The 25,083-nt window shown below is 46.4% G+C and overlaps 1 protein-coding gene across 1 annotated transcript in view; it reads right to left on the reverse strand.

Moving 5' to 3' along the window:
* Positions 1–262: 262 nt before the first annotated feature.
* The window catches only part of CPED1 (cadherin like and PC-esterase domain containing 1), a 199,648-nt gene continuing 174,827 nt past the window's right edge, over positions 263–25,083 (reverse strand). The window contains exons 19-23 of the mRNA XM_065423264.1: positions 14,482–14,702; positions 14,119–14,220; positions 13,822–13,909; positions 10,698–10,844; positions 263–490 (exon numbers count right to left, since the gene is read on the reverse strand). Of these exons, the coding sequence (XP_065279336.1) occupies positions 263–490; positions 10,698–10,844; positions 13,822–13,909; positions 14,119–14,220; positions 14,482–14,702 (786 nt within the window). The remainder of the gene's footprint in view (positions 491–10,697; positions 10,845–13,821; positions 13,910–14,118; positions 14,221–14,481; positions 14,703–25,083) is intronic.

Genomic DNA, 25,083 nt, shown 5'->3' on the forward strand with positions numbered 1-25,083 from the left:
CAGCTGTTCTAGTATTTGGCAATATTTCAAGTAACTTCCCCACCCCCTTTTTTTTGCATCTCTCCATCTTTCCATTCCGAAACCTAAGATCCGAAAGGGCAGATCTTGACGTCATAAAGCTTTAGGAAAAGCGCCACGTCTTGAGTGGCGTCGGTATGTGTGCAGCCAATCAGAGAAGCATGTAAATAAATTTAATGTGGTCCTTGGATTGTCATTTGAGGAAGTAGGAAGTCTCCTGCTCTAAAACTTCATCTGATAGAGGCTATGAGTCAGTAGTCTTGCTTTTACTTGCACAGATCCTGCTGAGGAGGATTTCAGAATAGACTTGATTTATTGGACCTCTGACATGATACGGTGACTGAGAATTCATTGCATAGTCTTGCAGCTGTGAGAGTTTGCTTTGGCTGTTGAAATATTTCCCCAGAACATAGGGCCTTGATAGCTTCATTGTAATGGGAGGACTTTCATTGGACGTTTTGGATTTCACCACCTGCAAAGGAAGAGTGACATTTGTGAATGTTTTCTATGTGCACCTAAAAGGAGATGGGTCTTTGTCATAACTATAAAAGGAAGGGTAACAGCTCTCTGTGTACAGTACTAAAATCCCTCCTGGTCAGAGACTCCAAAATCCTTTTACCTGTAAAGGGTTAAGAAGCTCGGGTAACCTGGCTGACACCTGACCCAGAGGACCAATGAGGGGACAAGATACTTTCAAATCTTGGGGGGGGAAAGGCTTTTGTGTGTGTCCTTTGTTTAAGGGGTTGTTCGCTCTTGGGACTGAGAGGGACCAGACATCAATCCAGGTTCTCCCCATCTTTCTAAACAAGTTTCTCTTATTTCAAAATTGTAAGTAAAAGCCAGACAAGGCGTCTTAGATTTACTTTGTTTTCTCAACTTGTAAATGTACCTTTTACCAGAGTGCTTATCTTGTTTGCTATACTTTGAACCTAAGACAGAGGGGATTCCTCTGAGCTCTTTAAGTTTCATTACCCTGTAAAGTTATTTTCCATACTGATTTTGCAGAGATGATTTTTACCTTTTGCTTTAATTAAAAGCCTTCTTTTTAAGAACCTGATTGATTTCTCCTTGTTTTAAGATCCAAAGGGGGTTTGGATCTGTATTCACCAGGAGTTGGTGAAAGGAAGGAGGGGGGAAGGGTCAATCTCTCCTTGTTTAAGATCCAAGCAGTTTGGATCTGTATTCACCAGGAAATTGGTGAAAGGTTTCTCAAGGCTTCCCAGGGAGGGAATCCATCGAGAATGGTGGCAGCGGGACCAGAGCTAAGCTGGTAGATAAGCTTAGCAGTTTTCATGCAGGCCCCTACATTTGTACCCTAAAGTTCAAAGTAGGGATACAGCCCTGACAGTCTTATTATCCTGTCAGCTGCATGTGCACAACTCATGGGGTGATCAGACCTCGGTTCTTTGAAGACCAGACTCCGATACCCTAACTCACAGCTGGTCCCATTCCCTATAGTGAGCCTAGCTGTGGTGTAAGATTGCAATCAGTATGTCAGGTACTATTCAATCCGGTCCTTACTGATCAAGGAACCCAAAATGCTTAAACCAACTGAACTCATCTACTTGATACTGTAGCCCTTTCAACACTGTATATTTTAGACTGTGTCCTCTCTTAACTAGAGATAGCCTGAACTAAACCCCCAGATTCAACCTTTACAGCTTGCCTGGATGTCTACAGTGGGCCAAATTAAACCCTGGACACCCCTGAACTGTGGGCAATTTCAGGTCCAGATCAGTATCTGAACTACATAGCTCAGGTCCGTCTCTAATCCTAGTACTTGAGGCACAGACCTTCTTTGTAGGCTGGACCAGTAGCTTGGTGGCAGCACAGTACTGGAGATCCCCGATTAGATCCCCTGCTCTTTGGATTACAATAGTCTGGGATTGCTCTGGAAGTGGCGTGTTTAGCCTGTGTGGAGATGGGGGATCTAAACAACTTAGATTGGAAGCTCTCTGGGTTTGTACAGCACCTAGCACAATGGGACCTTGGTCCATAACTAGTGTTTCTAGGTGCTATGGTAATACAAATAAACAACCATGACCACGACAACCACCGCCGCCCGGGAGCTGCATATAAGCTGGCTGGAAAGGTAAGTTAGGAGCTGGTTCCTTCATTGGCAAGATAGGTCATCATAAAGCAGGATCCTTGCAGGAAAAAAAAGCAGAAAATGGACTGGATTCCAGAGGTTTGCCACATCCCCAAAGTGAAACAGAGCTATGCTACAGAATCCCCGGGCCTACATAATGTTACTTATAAATAGGGTGACCAGATGTCCTGATTTTATAGGGACAGTCCCAATATTTGGGGCTTTTTCTTATATAGGTGCCAATTACCTCCCACCCCCTGTCCCAATTTTTCACACTTGCTATCTGGTCACCCTACTTATAAAAGGAAAAGTAAACAAGCATCAGAAAAAGGTTCTCAGGCAAAACAGTATTCATTTGGCACAGTTATTAGCCCATTCTACTGAGTTTAGTTCTAGAAATGAAAGATCCCTATATCTGGTTGCTTGATTTGGCAGAAGGGAGCTCTGAGTTGTTAATCTGTTTTAAAAATAAAGAGGAGCAAATCATGTTTGATGTAGGTCTAATGGTCCTCAGCTTTGCTTTGTATGCAACAAGATACACACTTGGCTACGGACAGCATTCATGTTTATATATGTGCTTCATAGGGTTTTTGTAAAATGAAATATGTTTGGAATCATGTATTAGACCGGGGTGGGCAAACTTTTTGGCCTGAGGGCCACATCGGGGTTCCGAAACTGTATGGAAGGCCGGGTAGGGAAGGCTGTGCCTCCCCAAACAGCCTGGCCCCTGCCCCCTATCCACCTCCTCCCACTTCCCGCCCCTTGACTGCCCGCCTTAGAGCCCCTGACCTATCCAACCCCCCCTGCTGCTCCTTGTCCCCTGACTGCCCCCTCCCAGGACTCCCCATCCCTAACCGCCCTCCTGGGACCCCACCCCCTATCCAACCTCCCCAGCTCCCTGTCCCCTGACTGCCCCGACCCCTATCCACACCCTCACCCCCTGACAGGCCACCCAGGACTCCCACGCCTATCCAACCCCCTATGCTCCCTGTTCCCTGACTGCCCCCTGAGACCCCTTGCCCCTTATCCAACTCCCCTGATATGCTGCTCAGAGCACCAGGACTGGCAGCTGCACGGCCTGGCCAGAGCCAGCCACGCCGCCGTACTGCCTGACAGGAGCTCGCAGTCCCGCCGCCCAGAGCGCTGGCAGCACGGCAAGCTGAGGCTGCGGGGGAGGTGGGACAGACGGGGAGGGGCCGGGGGCTAGCCTCCCCGGCCGGGAGCTCAAGGGCTGGGCAGGACGGTCCTGCGGGACAGATGTGGCCCATGGGCCGTAGTTTGCCCACCTCTCTATTAGACACTTAAAACCAATGTTCGTATTTAACCAAGGTCATAATACATGTACAGCAGCAACTTGCACAAAATAAAATGTGAGGGGAAAGAAAGCATATGGAAATTATAAAGGCTGAGCAGGGTGAGTGAGAGGGGCTGTCTAAGTTTGCAACAGAGCAAGTAGTATCCATTTAGGACACTGTAGCGGGGTGGTTACCCTGCTCCTGCCCTGAAGAGCTTAAAACAGCCCTGGGGGAAGGTTGTGGCTGGGAGCTGCTAAGCTGGGCTGATTGGGAAGCAGCTGCAGCTGGGCCACACCCCAATCAGGCCTCAGCTGGCCCTATATAAAAAGGCTGTGAGCCAGAGGCTAAGTAGTCTCTCTCTGCCTTTAGAGGGAGAAAGGCTTGGCTGCAGTGAGCTAGAGACAGAGTACCTGAGTGGAGCAGGGCTGGGGAGCTCCAGCCTGGAAAGCCCCATGCTGTGGCCTAGTAGGAGGCCAAGGGGTACTGGGGGTTGCAGAGGGCAGCCCAAGGGTAGGCCAAGGCTGCAGGTCCAAACCCAACCTTGCCTGTGATGAGTGGCCTATACTGCAGTCTGCCCCAGGGAGCGGGGGCTAGTTGGTGACTGGCAGTAGCCTTATTCTGAGGTGAGGTGAGGTAGGGATAGTGGGTGGGGGTTCCCTGGGGAGGGGAGACTCTAGTACTGAGGGGTGTACTGCCAGGGGGCAGCACCCAGATAAAAGGGCACTGGGGTCCAGGAGGGACACCAGCCTGCAGAGGGCGCTCCAGGACGCTGGAAGAGCTAATTCCCTGAAGTCACCAGCAGGAGGTGCTGCAGGGGTGAGACTGCTCCTCTACAGACACTAATATATTTTAAGGCCTATTTGATACAGCTAAGCCAAGAGAAGCAATTTGTTTTCATGCTATTCCTGCAGAGGTTCATTTTTCTAAATTAGTGCCTTAGATCAAGTAACTATTCTGAAATGATGCTACCTTGAACCAATCACCCAAGCTACATTCCTGATGAGAGTAATCTCCAAGGAATGCAATTTAGTATTCATCTTACAGCTAGCCACTGATTAAAATACCCAAATCCAAAGGCTGCCAGTTTCTATTTAGTATACGTTATTCCACTACCATTAAGTTATAGAATAAATCTACATCAGCCCTTGCTGCCATGAAGGTGTAGGGTCATTTTGTGTCCTCTGGCCCATCTGCTTCCTTCCTAAGCATGTTGAGCAGAACAAACTAGGTAAAGATCAGTTTGCATATGTTGCCTTGCGCCCCTGGAACTAGCAGTGGCTGTAGACTGGCAAGGATGGGAGATGCAAGATTCTGAGCCCTCACACCTGGAGATCAAATTAGTCACATGGAGAGATTCTTCTTCTACAGTAGTTCCCAGCTCCCTCCCCAGTCACAGCAGGGCTTGTAGCCATGGTGCTATGGGCTTCCAGGCTATTGTTGTGCTCTGGGGCCTCTCAGAAGGATCAATGAAGTTAACAGGAATTCCAGGTGCACTACACCTCACAGGATCAGGTCCTTGGTTTACCCAGCAAGTGTAAACATGGACTAAAGGTTAAATGAGAGTGGCTGAATACCAGGGCTAGCTCCAGGCACCAGCTAAGGAATCAGGTGCTTGGGGCGGCCAATACAAAGGGGCAGCAGTCGTCCGGTATTAGGGCGGCATGTCCGGGTCTTTGGGAATTCGGCGGCGGGTCCCTCTGTTCCTCTTTGAGCTGCCGCCAAAGGGCCACCGAAGAGGAAGAGAGGGAGTGAAGGACCTGGCCTTGTTTTTTTTGTTTTTTGTTTTTCCCCCCCGCTTGGGGCGGCAGAAAATCTGGAGCCGGCCCTGCTGAATACAATCCATTTCTCTTGTTCAAAATTCACAAAATGGCCAGCCTTCCAATCCCAGCCTCCCACACAGCTGTAGCTGAGTTCAGATGGTGCGGGTGTGGGGAAGCATTCTACTAGGGGTTTAGGAGTCACTTTAAGTGAAAAAATGAAAGTAGCAAGCAGTGCATTTAATCTCTCAGTTGGTTTCATAAAGCCTGAAAAGTTCTGGAGTTCTACACAATGTTGTTGTGTTGGTCCTCTGAGGCAAAATGCCATTTTCACAGCGCAAACTGCTTATGAACTCCAGGATACTCCCCCTCCCCAACCCATTGCCATGATGCAAAAATGAACTGAGGCCAAGGCTGTTAAAACTAATGAGGTATAAAATCATTCAGAGGGTCTCTGTGGATGTTACTCAGTGACCTAGACTATTTCTTGGTGGCTAGTGGACCCCATATTAACCTCCTCCGGGGTATACCTCTCCTGTTCCAGTCACAAAGGCCTCTTAGCGTCAATAATAGGATTTTTAAAATAAAAACACAGCCAAATTCCACCTTGACTTATACCTCCTGCAGCTACACAGTTCATTGGAGTCCCTGGGCATGGCTGAATTTAATCTGTAATGCTAATTTGTATGGGAGCTCACCCAGAACTACTTAAAAAAAACCCAACAACAACCACTGACATTGTCTACCCAATACTGCACAAAGAAGACTGGAAGCATTTCACCCAGATATTCCCCATTCTATGCTACAAAAGCTAATAAGACTACAATACAGGGTCCATGCTGCAAAAAACTAGGGAAACAGAAAGGAACTGTAGTGGGCCTTGAAGAACACCACATCTGAGTTCTAGCTCATTAAGGGCCAGACTGTGGCCTGTGCTGCTGCACATCTGCATGGTGATGTGTATATTTTATATATAAGGCTACGTTTTAGTCACGGGTATTTTTAGTAAACAAAAATTCATGGCCCTTGACCTGTCCATGACTTTTATTAAAAATACCTGTAGCTCGGGGTGGGGGGCGGTCCGGGGGAACTGTGGGTGCTGAGGGAGGTGGCCTGGGACCCCCGCTGGTGCTGGGGGGGATGGTTGGCTGGGCTGGCAGGGCCTCCCTACCTGGCTCCGCCTCCCTATCCGGCTCCGCCTCCCTGCAGCTCTGAGGTGGCGGAGGGGCACAAGCGCCGGCTGCTGCAGCTCCCATTGGCAGGGAACCACAGCCAAAGGGGGTTGGGCCTGCAGGTGCAGGCAGCATGCGGCGCGGAGGCTCCCCCAGCCCCTCCGCTGCCTAGGAGCTGTAGGGCCATGCTAGTGGGAGCCCCTCACCCTGAGGTAAGCATCCCTCCAACCTGCTGCCCCAGCTCTGAGCCCCCTCCCTCACAACCAAACTGCTGCTGCTGGCCCAGGGGCTGCCCAGCTCGGGCAGCCCCTGAGCCAGCACCAGCCGCTGCAGAAGTCACGGAGGTCATGGAAAGTCACTGAATCTGTGACCTCCATGACAGACTCGCAGCCTTAATTATATATATGGGGTGGGGGATGGGTGGGAAGGAGAAAAAGTCTCTGTGGGATTTCTGTGTCCTTCCCCCAATCACATGGGAAGCAAGGGATGGGGGAATGGGTAGATTCTTGGCTCCAACCCACACAAGACCATGCTTGTGAGCACTGCTGCACTGGCTCACCAGAGGATACGTGTTGCACTGGGTATAGGACTGATGCCGAATACATCAGTCCCGGAGCAAGAGGTGGAACCGGAAGGCAGATTGTGACCCAGAGTCACTGTCTGATTCCCGGGCTGCTCCTAGGGCAATGCAGTTATGCACCTCCCCTGCCATGATTGAGCCATAAGGGAAGGGAGTGAATTCTTAAGATAGGGACTCCTCACCCTCAGTTGGCTGCAACACTCATGGAATTCCATGAAACAAAAGGCCCAGACCCAGTATCAGAATTTGCTAGCATGAATTCCAATGACCCCAGAAAAGAATCAAAGGCCAAGTTGATCCCAGCATCTGTCTCCTTCAGAAGCACATTAAAAGTCCTGTAGGCTGTTGTGTTTCAGAGATAGCATCTGCCTCAGTGAAGCCTGAGCAGAAAAACAAGAGCTCGTGGTTAAAAGGTGACAGTATTTTTATGATGCTGCAGCTGAGAGGATTAAATAGACTCCATTAGCCACCAGGAAATGGTCAGAATCATTAGGTAGAAAGCAGGGGTGGCAGGATAGCACCATACTAGGATTGCCAACCCTCCAGGATTGTCCTGGAGTCTCCAGGAATTAAAGATGAATCTTGAATTAAAGACTGTGTCATGTGATGAAACCTCCAGGAATACATCCAACCCAAACTGGCAACCCTACACCATATGGAGGCTCTTTAATCTTTGTCTTCAACTATTGTGACCCTGGATTTCTGTTTGATTTTCAGCTATTCTTAGGTTTCATTAGCCACAGACTTTTTTGCCGCATGAAGCGAGTGTACAATGAAGGAAACCTTATTTTTGGATTCACTTTTTGTGGAACTTGGGGGGGGGGGGGGGGAAGAAGGAAATTTGGAGCTGCTTGTATTGACGGTAGACAAATTCCAGAAATCTTGTCTGGGGGTGGGATGGCAGTTGAGCTCCAAAACTTATCTAGGATTTTCTCCAAATGAAATAGCTTGTAGATTCCTGTGTCTAAATGTTGCATCAGGCAAGGCTATAGCACCATTACCGTCAGTAATGAAACTGCAGGGGTTTCTTTCAGCTGCTGGTTTCTTTCTGACCTAAAGTCCCTGAATATCCTCAGCATTTTGAAATGGTTTTCCTAGATACCCGTGAAGCCTTGTAAATTAATTTGACTCTTGGTTTACAGAAAAAAAAAATCACATCTTTTGGTGCATCCTATTTTCCTACATATTTGACTTTTTTATACCAACTTCTGCCCAGTCTTTGTTTACTTATATTATTGTGGACTTATTGCATCTTTGACCTCCGTTTTAATTGTGCAATATAAACAGTCCACACAAAGTTGACTCTTGATTTATGAAAGTTCACAATTTTTAAAATGGAAAGTTTTATTCCCCTTGTGAGATTTTAGTGAAATAAAGCAGTGAATTGAGGCCAAGTGTTACTAATTGTCTTTGAGTTCGCAGTCCTGATTTTCACAGCAGAAATAATTTTGATTTGGAGTCAGAGTCTAGCACTTGAAGGGAAATGAGTTGATGACCCAAAGCTCCCTGTACTGCTCATTGTGTTTCTTAAATTCCTAGGAGTAGGATGGTGAAATGCTTTGAAGTAGCACATAGACATTCACTGAAACTCCTTTAGAGCTAAATGCCTTGATGGAATGTTCAGACTCCCAGCAGATTAATAATTCAACTCTGGAATCCTGGCACAGGCCTCTCATACCAACAAATTAGCTTCACAGAAACTTTGGTGAGATCTTAATGGAATTCTATGGTACTTCTCCTGATGACACAAGGGAACTTCCTTAAATCAAGTCTCATATTCGGAATTATCACAGTCAGTTGTGAGGCAGAGGGTGCACCTTTATACGATCATCAGGGAAGAACGTCTTCTGGTTTCACTCAGAGCAATGCTTGAAATCAAGGGAGCACTTCTCTGTTTCATATATTTATGGCACTAAAAATGCAAATACAAAACTGACCCCTCCTCTAACAGGGCTAACTGTGAAAAGACACAGCAGACACTCAAAATATATCGGAAAGGAAACCAGAACAACTTTAAATATCTTGTTTTTCAAATTCCCTACTTTCTCTGGATACTGGTTTGGCAGCCTCCAGGTTGATTTTGTGCCTAGTTTCAATAGTGTGCTTGCTTGTTCTTTTTTGATTTAAGTCATTGGCTGCTGTCTCTGAAATTTCTTGAGAAGATTCCCCTGAAGTTCCTAACCAGGACTCTAAACAATTGAAGAAGAAACTGTCCTCAACTGCCGCTCATCTCATTTTACAACATGCACAGTTAATGTCAGGCCAAGAGTTTAGCTGTTTATTTGGTGCTCCATAGATGCTCATGCAGGATACACAGGTTCAATAATTATTTAATATTGAGCCTTAGTGCATTAATTCAAACAGGGATCAGTATAGCATCCTGAAGTTAATAAGCCTTCAGGTGTACTGGAATGCAGGTGGCTTCATGCAATTCTCCTGCACCCCTCCCAATTCTGGGGCTTGCCGGTTTGACCCTTGGTGGAACTTGGAGCTCCTCTGGCTGCTCCACATTGCACCAGCTTCTAACAGTCCCTTGGGGCAATGAAATGCAGCACATTTTGAACATGTCCTAACACAAACCCAACACCAAAAAGGTTCAAAGGGGGTGACATACTGTTAGCTGAAGTGATAGCCTGAAATGATACTAATTCACTTGCATCCAGATTCAGTACAGGTGACACCAGAAGGTATGAGTTAATTACACTTCTCTGTGCCAGCGTGGGGGATTCACTAAGCAGGGCAGGGTGTAGTATGCTACAGACCTCCCCAGGGTTTTCCAGGGAAGCCAGTTCAGTTATCAGCCAGGGGCAGCTGCTAAGAACATGAGCTACCCTGGCCATGCCCCCTCCCCAGCCTGCATCATTCACTCTTTGGGCTGACTGGAAGCGCTTGAGTTCTCTGCTGGAGGGGAAGCTACAAACCCTTTGCACAACTGCAGCAACCCATCTGGTGGGCTTTCCATTGCCAAGACCTTGTTCCTGTGCCATCACAAAGCTGAATTTAGCCCAGTAAGTGTAAAATGGAAAAGAGAATTCCTTCAGGTATAGAACCAGAAGAGAAAACTAGGGCCAAAAGTAAGACTATACACAGACAGGAGCAGTTATGGTACCTCCTCACAACCCTCTGCCAGTGCAACCCCTCTCCCTGTACACACCCTGCTACAGGAAAGTTCTAATCAAACAACATACTCATAGCTCCCATGCCCTCACATGAGAACATGCAGTGGCAGATTCAGAATGAGTGAAGTTAATAAACCAGCTAAGGAAGACTTGAGACAAACAACTGGTAGATCGATAAGCACTGTGACAGTAGGTAGACTGAACAGATCCAGAAGAAACAAGATAATACAGTGCAGAGTAGAGAAGCTCAAGAGCCTGGAAACAAAGCCCTGCACAGAGAAACCTCTTTCCATTAGTTAGAAGTATATTTTCGGAACAGCACTTTTGTGATTCCACTGGGTTTACATGGATAGGACTCCATTTTTAAGGTATTTCTCTTTCATATTTGGACCTAGATTCTTAAAGGTATATAGGTGCCTAACCCAGTGGGAGTTAGGTACCTAAATACCTTTGAGGATCTGAACGTTGGCCATTACACAGCTTCTGTTCCCCTCCATGGTGAGCTGCATATATCTTCACATGCATTAGAAATCTTTTCAAGCTTCATTTAGGTCTACCTTTGATCCACTACTATACACTATGCTGTACATATTTTCACTATAGCATCTGACAGTTAGAACCCCTTTTAAATACTTAAATGAGACCAATATAAACAATAAATGATTACCTCGTGGAAATGACAGCCACACTTCCCTTGCAGAAATTCTTTGTAACGTCCCATTGTGATGATGAAAGTATCAACCACCTCATAGCCATATCTTTTTGCAGTATCCAGAATAACCAAATTTTCATTCCATAAACTTTGCACTTCAGTCTGTATTCCAAAGCAAAAAAATATCAATGTTATTCAGTAGTACACTGACTGATTTCAATGGTAGCAGAATCTGACCCTAAAGTAATGGCAAAACTGCAGAATTGGGCCAATATTGAATAAAATAATTATAGTATTTTCTACACGAATTATAGCTATTGCTCCAAGGCTTTGTTAGATTTTGAAGCAATTTCTCAACACATGTATTGGTGCATACAAAGACTAAAAGGAAATTATTGAATTAGCTCTTCTTTATACAAAAGAGTATATCATGTACAATGAAGAAGTCAGGCTGATTTTAAAAAGAATTAAGCTTTAAAATTAATTAATACAATAGTAATTGGCACTTGCATAATTATATGTGGAAGCCCTCCTACGAAAGAAATTAAGTCTCGTAATACTAAAGTGAAAATCACTAAAGGTCCTATTATAAAGTAGTTATTGTCCAGTAAAAGACATGTTTGGCTTAAAAATCACAGGTATTTGAGACCATTGTCTTTGACAGAAGTTGTCACATTCTGCAGTTCCATGAGTCCTCTCAAATCAGCGACACTGAGGAGCAGCCTAGCATTTGTCAAGACATGGCAGGGAGGCCATGAATAGAAAACGTTAGCTGTAAGTTGTCAAGTGACTGCATTTTACGTTGTACAGCAATCTCAGACAGAGAGGCTTGTGAGCTGAGGCAGGGTAATCCTCTTGTCCAACGCACCCAAACAATGCTAGTGAATTGGCTTGAGACTCAGATATTGAAAATAAGAGGAATGTTTGGACAGAAGCAGTAACAATGGACTGCAGTTAAATCAGATTGTTTTCCAGAGTTCTGTGGATTTGCTGACTAATAAATAAAACCAAACCACAAAGTTGTCCCTGAGAAGGCTTTTTTTCAGGGTCTTATCTTACCTATCTTGTATATATTCTGTGATTGATTTAGGGGCATCATTTTTCATTATGTTTTAATTGGTGGTTTTATCCTGGTGGTGCCTGTCTCCTCTCAGACCCTTCTTGTACTGTACAGATATGGAACTGAGGCACAGAGAGGCTAAGTGTCTTGCCAAGGTCACACATGATGTCTGTGTCAGAGCAGGGAATTGAAACTGGATCTTCCATATTCCCAGGCCAGTGCCCCAACCACTGGCCCATTCTTCTTCCCCTTACCTATTTTAGGCCTGAATTATGTTGGTTTTCCCACCCAGTCCTCATTTCTATTCAAAGGCATGACAGGGGGTAAATAAAGGGAGGAGCCAAATAAAGGTAGACTGGGACAGTTTTGTTGCTCTTGTTCCTGTGTCCACTCATTTCCCCCCTAAAATGGAATAACCCCCTTCTTGGGTCCAAATGGAAGTCATGACAATTACATTCATTTTACAGATGAGTACACTGGAGCAGAGAGAGGTGGCTTGCCTAGGTCACACTGAGTCAGTAGCAGAACTGGGGGGGGAAAATCAAGGTGTTCTGACTATAAACAGCCATATTTAGGGATAATCTATTGCTTTTCAGCTATTGCTGTTGCTGTCAAAGCACTTTACAAAGAAGGGTGAACAATACCACCCCTACTTTACAGATGGGGAAACACACAGAGAGAGAGAGAGAGAGAGAGTGAGTGTGTGTGTTTATCTGGCAGACCTACAGTCATGCAGCAAGCCATTGGCAGAACTGGGAATAGCACTTAGGCCTTCCAGCTTCCACTCCTCTGCCCTGCCTCCAGGACTACACTGGTTAGGGAAGAAGGTCTATCCCTCAAAACTGCACCTGAAATGAATTTTTGTGATTGACCCAACCCAGATCTTGTTCTCTCCTTCAGAGCCCCTCATCTCCTCCCTCCACCCCTCAAATGTTACAGAACTGGGAAGACATGATAATCATGATTATGACAAAAGAATGGTTTAAAGTTACCACCTCTTATTGTCTTATCTGTTTCTGTTAGACTGTAAGATCCTTGAGGAAGGAGCTATCATTACTTGTGCCTTTTACAGAAGTGAGAATTATCATCCACACACTATTATCTATGGTAGTTTATAACCAACATAGTAAAAAATGTGTCCGTCTGCTAAGGTGGGTGCTTTTGACCTTATTTAGAATAACCACCTGACACTATTAACATACAATTAAAGGGCCAGGTTCACTAGGACATTCCAGCTGCCTTGCAATGTTCTGGTGATGCAAAGTAGCCTACACTGATTTGGTCAAGCTGGATTTATGGAGAGCAGTGCAAAGTAGCCAATGGTGTACCAATTAACCTGTCCCAATAGTCACCACCTCCCTGTAGAAAGGGAGACTGAGGAGGTTCAACTATCCATGTGGCTGGAGCAATCTGTCTCCCACTCAGCTCTGCAAATTGGCATTATGTATAATAATGTAGGTGCTTCTAGTTATTGGAACAACCAGTTTAGTATGAAGCATTGAACAGAGCTCTGAGTGCCGTGGAATCCATGAAATAAGGGTAATTGGCACAAGTCCATATCAGCAAACCATATTACAAATACAAATGTTTCTCTCTCGCTGGTCCATTTAAAGCTTGTTCAGCACAGGTGGCAATGTATTTTAAAGAGATAGCAAAATCATCAGTTAGACCAGGGGTCGGCAACCTATGGCTTGCATGCCAAAGGCGGCACATGAGCTGATTTACTGTGCCACGCTGCTGCTGGCCTGGGGTCCCGGCCGCCGGCCCCGCTCAGCCCGCTGTTGGCCTGGATGGACGGAACCCCAGACTGGCAGCGGGCTGAGCGGGGCCGGCGGCCGGGACCCCGGCTGGCAGGGGCCGGAGGACAGAACTCCAGACCGGCAATGGGCTGAGCCGCTCAGCCCACTGTCAGTCTGGGGTCCAACCGCTGGCCCCTGTAAATATAAAATGTATTACTGGCACGCGAAACCTTAAATTACCGTGAATAAATGAAGACTTGGCACACTACTTCTGAAAGGTTGCCGACCCCTGAGTTAGGCAGTAAGCATTTCATGGGAATGCAGTCAAAATCTGACCCACCTGCGATAAAGAATGTATCCCATCCACTGGTAGATGAAATCCCATTCCTATGGATTTGATAACTACCAGGATATTTGATAGATTTTCCCTGTTTAACAAGTGAAATAAAGCACATGCATTTTATTTACAGATCTATGAAGAGACATTACAAAATTATTTCTTTTAACATCAGATTTAAATGCACAATGATGAAAAAATGAAATGTTTATCTGAAACTACTGGTTAAGTTTGGTGGTTGTAATTTATCATATCAATGTTTTACATGGGATAATAGAAACATATAGCACTAAACTTTACCTCTTCAGCACCTTTTGAATAATTTGCAGGTGATTGGAATTAAGCCACTGAACACCACCCACAACTAATACAGTCTGGTCTGTGTTCTCAAGAGGATGTGATCTGAAACCAAGAAAGAAAGCACACCACATGTAGCCTTAAAACAGATGGTAAACATTTTAACAGCATCGCATTACATTTCAATGAACTGTATTTGGCATCCTGATCGGACGTGTGATGTCATTTGACTATTTTTTAACCACACAATATGGCCAGTACATCTTGTGCTTAATTCTTTACTGATTTTAATGGTACAGGTCTGTTAAACACATTTGTGAATGGAAGAAGAATACAAACAACCCATCAATAGAAGTTATACTGTACCTTTGTAACAGCTGTTCTAGCGCTTTTTCAAATGTTGGCCTCTGGTTTACATTGATCCAAAACTGGGGGTAGTAGGAGTAACTGATAAATGTTTTCCCATAATTTATGTTATGATAAAATTTAACATCATGAGCCTTTTGCCATTGCTGAAGGGTCTCATTCGCTCTTTCAATCAGATAGTACATTATCCCTCTATTAGTTGAGTCTCCAATGAAAAGAACCTTTAAATGTAAATAAAAGAGGATACACTTCATACACTGTACATTAGGCCATCTAAGAATCACTAATCTAGCTAGAACATTACATGCATCACATTACATTTTAACCTCTTTCAGACTGTGGAATACCATCCCTCCAGACTCCTACTCCCAATACAATTTTCTTTATCAAAATATATTTATTATGATTAAATAAAAAGTAATGTTAGAATAGTATTAAGGAGACAGTAAGTTTGGCTTACTGTGACAGCTGTATCTGCTTGGATACATCCCTACATTTTTCATTCTGGCTGCTTGTTTCTTCTCCCTGGATGTAGAACTTTACATTTATAAATCCCTCTGTTGCTTGCAGCTTCTTGCTGTAATCTCCAGGTCATTTTACAGGTATTTCCCCCCTGTACTCTGTTTCTCCTACAATATCAGTTTTGGTGTCATCCTCAAATTTGATCATAGTTGAATTTACACCAAAGAAACACCCAACAAAGAAAGGAAGTAGCTGCATTAGCTTTAAAGAGATGCTATTTGTTTGTTTGGGTTTTTTTTAAGGAAAAATGAAGGTCAAAAAAGCTTCTGAAAACTCTCAGAGTATCCTGGAGTGTGACACAACAAGCAGGAAGCATCACTGCTCAAAGATGGGCAGAGGCTCCACAATGACAGAGAAGACACTTCAAGCATCCTGCATTACCCTGGATTCACAGTGGTGTAAAAGAGCAGAGGTTGGCCCAGGATTTCTTACTTGACTAATGGTCCCCGTACTGATTTTGCAGCAACAACCTACAAATCCCTTGAGCTCTTCTATATATGGAGGCTATAGGGTTTGTATGGGTGTTTATTTTAATCTCATCTATCCCTAGTGCATCACATCTATAGTGTAGCTGGTCACCAACCCATTGCGGCTGTATGGTGCCCTCCCAAATAAGAGAGAATGCAAGGCAGAGTGTTATGCCAAAGAGTACAAAGGAAAAGGAAAATGAGTTTTATTGCAGCATGCCAGAACCGTGCTTGCATTCCATCCCTTTGATAATCTTTGTCACTTGCCTCTGGATCCTTTCCAGTTTCTCTACATCCTTCCTATACATTGGTGACCAAAATTGGACACAGTACTCCAGCTGGCCTAACCAGCGCTAAGTAGAGAGGTACTATCATCTCCCATGACTTGTATGCTATGCCTCTGTTAATGCAACTTACAATTGCATTTGTTTTTGCAACAGCATCACATTGCTGACTCATGTTGAGGTCGTGATCCACCACAACTCCCAGATACTTCTCAGCAGTGCTGCTGCCAAGCCAGTTTCCCCCCATTCTGTATTTGTGCATATGGTTTTCCTTCCCTAAGTATAGCACCTTAGGTTTGTCTTTGTTGAATTTCATTTTGTTGTCTATAGCCCAGTTCTCCAATTTATCCAAGAACCTTCTGAATTTTAGCTCTATCCTCCAAAGTACTGGCAATACCCCTAGCTTTGTGTCATCTGCAAACTTGATCAGTACGCGCTCTATACATACATCCGGGTAATTAATAAAGATATAAACGACACTGGAGCCAGAACAGATCCTTGTGGAACCCCACTTGAGGCCTCCCTCCAACCCGACGACATTCCATTAATAGTTACTCTTTGTTTGGTTGTTTAAGGAATTATGTATCCACTTAATGGTAGTTCTGTCACGCTCGCATTTCTCCAGCGTACATATCAGAATGTCATGTAGGACTTTTTCAAAAGCCTTGCTGAAGTCCAGGTATATTATGTCCACCACATTCCCCCAATCCACCAAATCAGTTACGCTGTCAAAGAAGGAAATTCATGCTGGCTGCTAGTGATTACCCCTTCATCCTCCAGGTATTAGCAAACTGAATGTTTTTTACATTGCTCTAGTAGCTTCTCAGGTATAGAAGTCAGGCTGACTGGTCTATAGTTTCCCTGCTCCTCCTTTTAAAGTTAGGCACTATATTAACCCTTCTCCAGTCTTCCAGGATCCCTCCTAGCATCCATGAGTTTGAAATTATTATTGCCATTGGCTCTGAGATTTCTTCAGCTAATTCAGCCAGTATCCTCAGGTGAATAGCATCCAGCCCTGCTGATTTGAATTCATTCAAATTGTTCAGAAGATTGCTGACGTCTTCTTCAGGGCCGGCTCTGGCTTTTTTGCCGCCCCAGGCAAAAAAGCCTCCAGCCTCACCCCCCCCCCCCCCCCGCAGCGCGGCAGGGGAGGGCGCGGGGGGGAGGGCGGCCGGAGCCCCGGGGGGAGGGCGGAGTGCCCGGCCGGGGCTCCGCTCTCCCCGGCGGCCGGGGGGAGGGCGCCGGGGGGGGGGGGGGAGGGCAGCTGGAGCCCTGGGAGGAGGGCGGAGTGCCCGGCCGGGGCTCCACTCTCCCCGGCGGCCTGGGGGGAGGGCGGAGTGCCCGGCCGGGGCTCCGCTCTCCCCGGCGGCCAGGGGGGAGGGCAGCCGGAGCCCTGGGAGGAGGGCGGAGTGCCCGGCCGGGGCTCCACTCTCCCCGGCGGCCTGGGGGGAGGGCGGAGTGCCCGGCCGGGGCTCCGCTCTCCCCGGCGGCCGGGGGGGAGGGCGGCCGGAGCCCTGGGAGGAGGACGGAGTGCCCGGCCGGGGCTCCGCTCTCCTCCCCGGCGGCCGGGGGGGAGGGCGGCCGGAGCCCTGGGAGGACGACGGAGTGCCCGGCCGGGGCTCCGCTCTCCCTGGCGGCCAGAGCGCCGGGGGGAGGGCGGCGAGCCCGGCCGTGGCCCCGCTCTCCCCGGCGGCCGGAGCCGGAGCACCACACCGCCCCCCTCCAGGTGCCGCCGCAAGCACAAGCTTGGTGGGCTGGTGCCTGGAGCCGGCCCTGGTCTTCTTTACTTATCCCAATCTGCATCCCTTCCCCTTTATTGTCTATGTTAACGTCGCTAGTCATCCGGTCACGTTTTTTTTTTTTTTTTTTTAGAGAAGCCTGAAGCAAAGTAGCCATTGAGCCTTCCTCTCATCTTCCATTACCAGCCCACCTTCTCCACTGAGCAGCAGACCCCACACTATCCTTGATCTTTCTTTTTTGTCTGATGTATTTGAAGAACCCCTTCCTGTTGTCTCTAGCATTTCTTGCCAGCTGTAACTCACTCTTTGCCCTGGCTTTCCTGATTTTGTCCCTACATGGTCACGCTATTCCCATGTATACTTCCTTGGTGACATGCCCCTCCTTCTATTTCCTGTATGTATTCCTTTTGGTTTTTAGATTGCTAAAAAGTTTTTTGTGGAGCCACATTGGCCTCCTGTGACTCTTCTTATCTTTCTCTGTGTTGGAATAGCTTGATGTTGAACCTCTAGTGTTACATCTTTTTAAGAACTGCCAGCCCCCTTCAATTCCTTTTCTTCCTAACTGGTCTTTCCATGGGACCTTGCCTACTATTTCTCTGAGTCGGTTGAAATCTGCCTTTCTGAAGTCCAGTGTCCTTGTTTTGCTGTTCTCATTCCAGCTAATCATTTCACAGTGGAACTGAAATCTTTTGGAAACAGGGGTTTTGCAAAATATCAGAGCATTTGCTTAAGCAGAATGTGAAATCTTCCATGGCAACCCTGGGGCAGAGACTTTAAAGTCTGCTGGCTGCCTTCTGTATATGACGCTAGCAGTCTGGAGGCCCCCCCGAGCTTAGAACACACTGAAAACGAAGGCCAACATGCACTACAGGTTTTAAAGGTCCGGGCTCGATCTAGCACAATCTTTTTAAATCCCCATTCTGCAAAGCTGGTCCGTCTTCACTGTGTTCTGAGCATGGGACCCTCAGAGCTCAACCTTCAAAGCAGCCACTCTTTCATAAGTTGGCATTCTTTTCACTGAAAGCTTGGAGGACCAGGAGGCCAGTGAAGAGTGGAATATGGCCCTGGGAAACATTCATGAGCCTCAGTTAACCAGGAGTTTCAATTAACCAGCATTCAGTAAATCAACTTAATCAGGGCTTAAATTCTCAGAAAGTATTTCCCAGAGCTCCCCACACCTCCACCTACTAGACAAACAAAAAGCTACTTGAGGCGGCTCCACAGCTGTATCATGTTGTTTTCATACTTTTTTCTTCCCTGACCTTGCTCCTCAGATCAGTTGCGGCATGTCTTTTCCTAATTCAGGAGCTCACATATGGCTCAGCATTGAACACCGTGCGAGTCTGCCCTGACAAGCTAATGAAATGTAGCGTTGATATGGTCAGCATTTTCGGAGATGATCGCAAAGGGGTCATGATTATGTTCATGTGCAAGAAACCCCGTTCACATTCAACTGACGTTATTGGTATGCATAGGTGCCGACTTCCTCTTTACCGGGGGGGGGGGCGAAGGGGTTCCACACACACACACCCCGCCCCAAACCCCACTCCAACCCTTCCTCCAAGCCCCCACCCCGCTCCACTTCTTTCTGCCTCCGCTTCACCCCTGGCCCTACCCCCACTCCATGCCTTTCCCTAAGCCCCACCCCGCCTCTTCCTGCCCCCACTCTGCCCTGCCCCACTTCTTCCCTGCCTCTTTCCGCCCCTCCCCCAAGAGCATCCCATCCCTGCTCCTCCCCCCACCCTCCCAGCACCTCCTGCATGCCACAGAACAGCTGATTGCAGTGGCCAGGAGGCACTGGGAGAGGGAGGAGTTGATCAGCGGTGAGCGAGAGGTGCTGGGGGGAGTGGGAGAGCTTGGCTGGAGCACCCATGGAGTCAGCACCTATGTCGGTATGGTACTGAAGCACTTTACAAGAGATTTTACAGGAGCTGGCATTGCCTTCTGGTGACTGTCCTTGTATTCTCTGAACCCACACACTACCGCTCTCTCATCCAATTGCAACCTATGGCAGTGAACCTTGACTTCACATTCTCCATGGAGTATGGTGGCATCCTGCGGCCAGTTCCTAGGATATAGAACTTTGACATCAGCAGCAGGTTGCTCATCCGTTTTGTCTATGAGCCTATGCTGCAGCTGGTTTGCCAAACTTCTGTAGAATTGTGATCAGTTGATTGACATGATGCCTCTTGTGTTTGTGTCCAGCGCGATTCCCTGAAATTCCATCGTAGCTTCAGCTTCTCACGCAAGCCTCTCTTGCTCCCCTGGTTCTTTCACTCTCTGCTCAAAAACACGAATCTGCCTCAGAATTTTGCCTTGTACACTTTGGATATTGATTTCCCTAGACTGTGGCTCAAGTGACAGTTCCGCTAACATTTTTAGAGCATCAGAAAGTATGTCTTTTTCTTTACCTTGTGCTTCTGCTGACTGCTGGAAGTGAAGAAAGAGAGCATGGTAATTCTTCCAGACCACTTTCACTGCACAGCTACTTGATGCAACCCATCGCGTTCCCAGAACGCACCCAATTGTCAAGATTTTTACATGCAAAGATGCCGCACATTCTTGAAGTTCCCTTGTGCTTTTAGGGGAGGCATGGTACAGAGTACAGTTTGTCTATAAATACTTTGAAGTGATTGACTCCATGAACATCCTGCAGGAGCTCATGAACAGAGAGTTCCAATCAGTGGGCGGAGCAGTGCTAGACAATTACCTTTGGAAAACGCAGCTGTAGAAGCCGCTCTGCTTTTCTGACCTAGTGTGACTGTGGCTCCAGCACAAGCAAGAGCCTCCAAGTGTTATTTTAAGTACCGTAAGCCTCCGTGAATCCAACTGCATCCAACTTTTGCAGCAAGATTCTGGCAGTGGTTGAGGCATGAGCGGCTGGAAGCTCGATTAGGTCAACAAACATGTTCATAGGCTCCTCCATCTCTCCGTTGCAAATCGTGTAGGTGATAAGAGTGGAAGCCTGGCTCAAAGTAGTTAACTCATCAATCATCACTGTGGTTTTGCACTTACGAGATATTATATTTTTAAATATTTTTTCTTCATTTCCTCCACAATGTGCTGCTGTATGCTAGTGCAGATGACATTTTAGTGCAGAATTCGCCCCATATTTAGTCCATTTAACTTCTGCAGATCAATTTCTGTTTCAAAATTGTAGGAGGGACGATTTTGTTTTGCCAGTTTGCACACAGCACGGAATACTCCCCACATAGCTTCAATATGCTGCGACTGCCCTGACACTTGACATGCTATCAATATATCTTTCTCTGCCTCACTCTGAATATTTTCTGCAGCTTTGTGACTCTGAGACTTTGTGCTCATAGATCTTTTTCCGCAGAGACTTCATTTGTTTTAATTTGCTGTCCCCATAGCTTGAAACATCAGAATTAGCCCAAGCTTTAACCTCTGCTCATAACTCTGAGTGACTGTACTTTTGCACAGATGCTGCAACCCAGCTTACCTTTTCTAACATTTAGTCACAAGTTTTTTTTCACGAAAATCATTTTTTTGGCTGTCTGATTAACACAGCAGTAGGTCACTCTTGCCACATTCCGGTTCATCGTCATGTTCTTCTTGCTCATCAGGGATGCTCTATGCTGCCTCTTCATTCTGACGAACAACAGTGCCACTAACTTCCCCACTGGCCTCTAAATCAGAGTTTCCTTTTTCTTGTGAAAAACAGTCATTTAATTTTTTGGACTCATGCTGGGGAATTGAGTACTGTACACAGAAGTTAACCATACACATAAATCAGGTGTGATTAATTACCTAAGGACCTTCGCCCTTGTTGATTATGTCAGTGTAGATGTTCCGGGGTGGGGCTCGGCCCTCACAGGGGCGGCTGGGAGCCAGGCCGCCTCACGTCACGAGGCTGGGAAGCAGTTCAGTCTTGCAAGCACCCGCCCTACTTCGGGGCGGGGCAGCCCACAGGAAGTTCAGGGCTTGGGCCCGCAGGCAGGGGCTGCAAACAAATAGTCTTGCAGGGCTCAGGCCCTCAGGCAGGGACTGAGCAAACCAATAGTCTTTCGGGGCTCAGGCCCTCAGGCAGGGGCTGAGCAAACAAATAATCGTTCAGGGGCTCAGGCCCTTAGGCAGGGCTGAGCAAACAAACAATAGTCTTTCAGGGCTCAGGCCCTCAGGCAGGGACTGAGCAAACCAATAGTCTTTCGGGGCTCAGGCCCTCAGACAGGGACTGAGCAAACAAATAGTCTTGCAGGGCTCAGGCCCTCAGGCAGGGGCTGAGCAAACAAATAGTCTTGCAGGGCTCAGGCCCTCAGGCAGGGGCTGAGCAAACAAATAGTCTCGCAGGGCTCAGGCCCTCAGGCAGGGGCTGAGCAAACAAATAATCGTTCAGGGGCTCAGGCCCTTAGGCAGGGCTGAGCCTTGGTCGGAAGGTTGGGGAGGGGAGAGACTGCCACCCGAGTTGGGGTGGCAGGGGGGACACAGGCCCACCCACTCCACTGTGTCCCAGCCCGGGGCCCTAACAGCAGCAGTCTGTCTGTTGCTGGGTCAGTGGGGATCCTGACCGCAACACACTGACATGGGCTCGGGGTCTGCTACAGCCAGACCGGGGTCGGCTATCCCCGGGCTACTTCCAATCTCCTCCTCCTCCATGGGTACCTGTCCGTCGCCAGCCTCCTCCACCGTGTCCCAGACCATGGGCTCCTCAGGGCCGCGAGCGCTGGGTAGGTGGGGCAGCTCCGCAGGATCCTCGGCGAGGGGAAGCGAAGGCCGCTCCTCAGGATAGCGGGCTCGTCGCAGGCTCGGCCAGTCCTCCTCAGGATACCGGGCTCGGGGCAGGCTCGGCCTTAGCGTCTGTCCTCTCTGGCGGCTGGCTCCCAACTGAGCGCTGGGGCTTGGCCTTTATACTTCCTGTCCCGCCCCTTGACTTCCGGGGGGCGGGGACAGGCGGCCATGACTCCGCCCACTCCGGCGCCTGTTCTGGCTCTTCCCTCACAGGGGCGGCGGGGAGCCAGGCCGCCTCACTACAGTCAGAAAGACACATTTGCTCACATTCTGCATCAGCCGCCCGTATCTGTCATCTGCTGTCCATATACAGTACGTAAATATGTTAATTTCCCATAATTACCATGAAAATAAATTGCACAGCATTCACAAAAATAAATTGTCACATAATTATTTTTATTAAAGCTTCTGCCCAGAGGGGTTGGGGGGGAGGTGCGGCTATAGGCTTCTGCCTTGTGAGGTGGCGGGGCTCTGGGCTTCAGCTGCAGGGCAGGGGTCTCAGGGCTTTAGCCTCACAGGGGTGGCTGGGGAGTGCCAGGGGTCAAGGCTTCAGCCTTGCGGGAGGTTCTGGGGCTGGGGGTTTCCACCCCGTGGGAGACGTGCTGGGGCTTGGTTCTTCATCCTTGTGGGAGATGCACCAGGCTTCAGGTGCAGGGCCCTGTGGACCCCCTGAAACCAGCTCGTGGCCCCACAGAGCTGTGCATATATTTATTGGAGCTGGGCTCCAGACAGCTCCAGCTGAATTTAAGCCCTGAATGTAATCAAATGTGCAGTAGCCATAGCACCATTTACTTCAGTTCAGTTGCACCAGTTTACCCCAGTTCTGCATCTGGCCTTTAGCATATAATGGAAATACCTCAGCAGAGGAGATGTGTATAAGATCGGATGCTTAGCTGTGCGACATTCACAAATGAATGATTGTGTTTACAATGTGCTATATCTTGGTTTCTTTACAATTGTGCCTTGCAGTCTTCAAGTAAATGGGAATTTTATCTGCATAAGGACTACAGGATCACATTTTTACTTCATATAGTGCAAAATTTCTGCAGAGACAGTGTCTTCGGTTGCAGAGGTTTAGTGTGAAAAATTCCCATTACGACCAAACAGGCTTCAATAAATTGTGTAAGAATAGTGGAATTCCACTTCTTAGCCAGACCTATCATTATAAATTAACCACAGTTACGAAATTTAAACACCTTTAATCCAAAACACCACTTAACCCTAAGACATTATTCAGAAAATATAAAACTAGAGTCCCTGTTTTAACAGCTGAATTTCAAGTACTTCAACAAATATTGCCTTTTCATATTTCCTGTTCTTAATTACACATGGCTCACAGGTATTTTATTACCGGGCTAAACTCAGAATAGTATGTTAGAATGATAAACAAAATACAACCTTTTTTCCTGGTTATTTAGGTCAGATTTCTGTGCATTGCTAATTGAATGGCTAGTTAGCTCTTAGAATCTCTTTCCCATGACATCTTTTAAAAAGTTACCTTGTAAAATAATTAGTGTTATGCTTTAATAAGTCTCATAAATCTTACAGCGAAAGCTCATTAATGATACAGTTATATGGGGTTGTGTCACACAGATGTAATACAAATTTATCCTCTATTTTGATTGCACATTTCTTTGATATAATTAGGTTATGCGTACGTAATTCCCCCAGCGACTAGAATCTACAGTGTAATGTAGCCTGCGTTCAATTTGCCTTACCCAGGAGTTCAAAGGCAAAGAGACTACAGATACTAGAAGCTGGCTGAATGAGAATCCCTCCCTGCAGAAATCTCCTTCAGTTTCAATATTTTAGATCACTTTCCTGTTTGTTGTGTTTGAAATGCAAACATGTGATGGATTAGTGCTGCTAACACACCACAAAGTAAAATAAGGCCCCTTATAAACGGTTTTGGGGGATTTATATCCTGTTTCATGTCACAACCAATTTGTGTCTTATTCTTTCACCACAGGTGGTCTGAAGTTCACATGAAACAGAACTAACTCACACATACAAAAGTTAAAAAGTAGTTAAATGACAAAACAAAGACACCTGGAAAACATAGCCAGGGTGAATTAGATTTCTGTTATAAAGAACCAAATATATTTTATAAATTATCTCTGAAATACGCACAGATTTTAATACAAGAAATAAAACTAGGTTGAAGTAAGAAAAACTAAACTAAACCCCATTTATTCTCTATGTTTTATTTGTAGCAAAGTTATGGGATGGACACAATACAATAGAATTGTATTTTAGAAATGTGAATAAAAAAAGTTAAAACTGCATTCTATTGCATTTTAAAAACTGCATTCTATTGTTTCCCTATGAAACACGAAGAAGCCACAGTAATGATCTTACAATGTATATCTGACGTTCTTAGATATGCTGACTTTCATCCAAAAAGGGGCCAAAGTTATTTACAAACTTCATGCAACCTGTTTCATTTAATCCGTCTCTGAAATGCCGGTCCCTCATAGGTTAAGCAAAGCAACTGTTACCAGTTCACAGACACATTACACAACAATTCAGGATAAAAGGTAAAGAATTTATTTTTAAAGTATTTTCACTGGAATTTGACAAGGGACATTGGAATTAACGTCCCTACTTTTTATTTATTTATTTATTTATTTTTTAGTGCTGTAGGGATTTTACACAACCATAGATGTTCAGATCCTCAGTATTACATCTGAGCTGTAAGAAATCACCTTCAGGAGAACAGTATCCAGAAACACCATACTGAGGCACTAGTTCAGCACTGACTCAAAGGAAAGCTTTCAACCTAATAAATCATGAACATCACTTCCTGCTGGCTTTTCCTATTCAAATGCTAACCGTGTCCAA

This window comes from Emys orbicularis, chromosome 1 (genome assembly GCF_028017835.1).
Source record: "Emys orbicularis isolate rEmyOrb1 chromosome 1, rEmyOrb1.hap1, whole genome shotgun sequence".
NCBI classification, from domain to species: Eukaryota; Metazoa; Chordata; order Testudines; family Emydidae; genus Emys; species Emys orbicularis.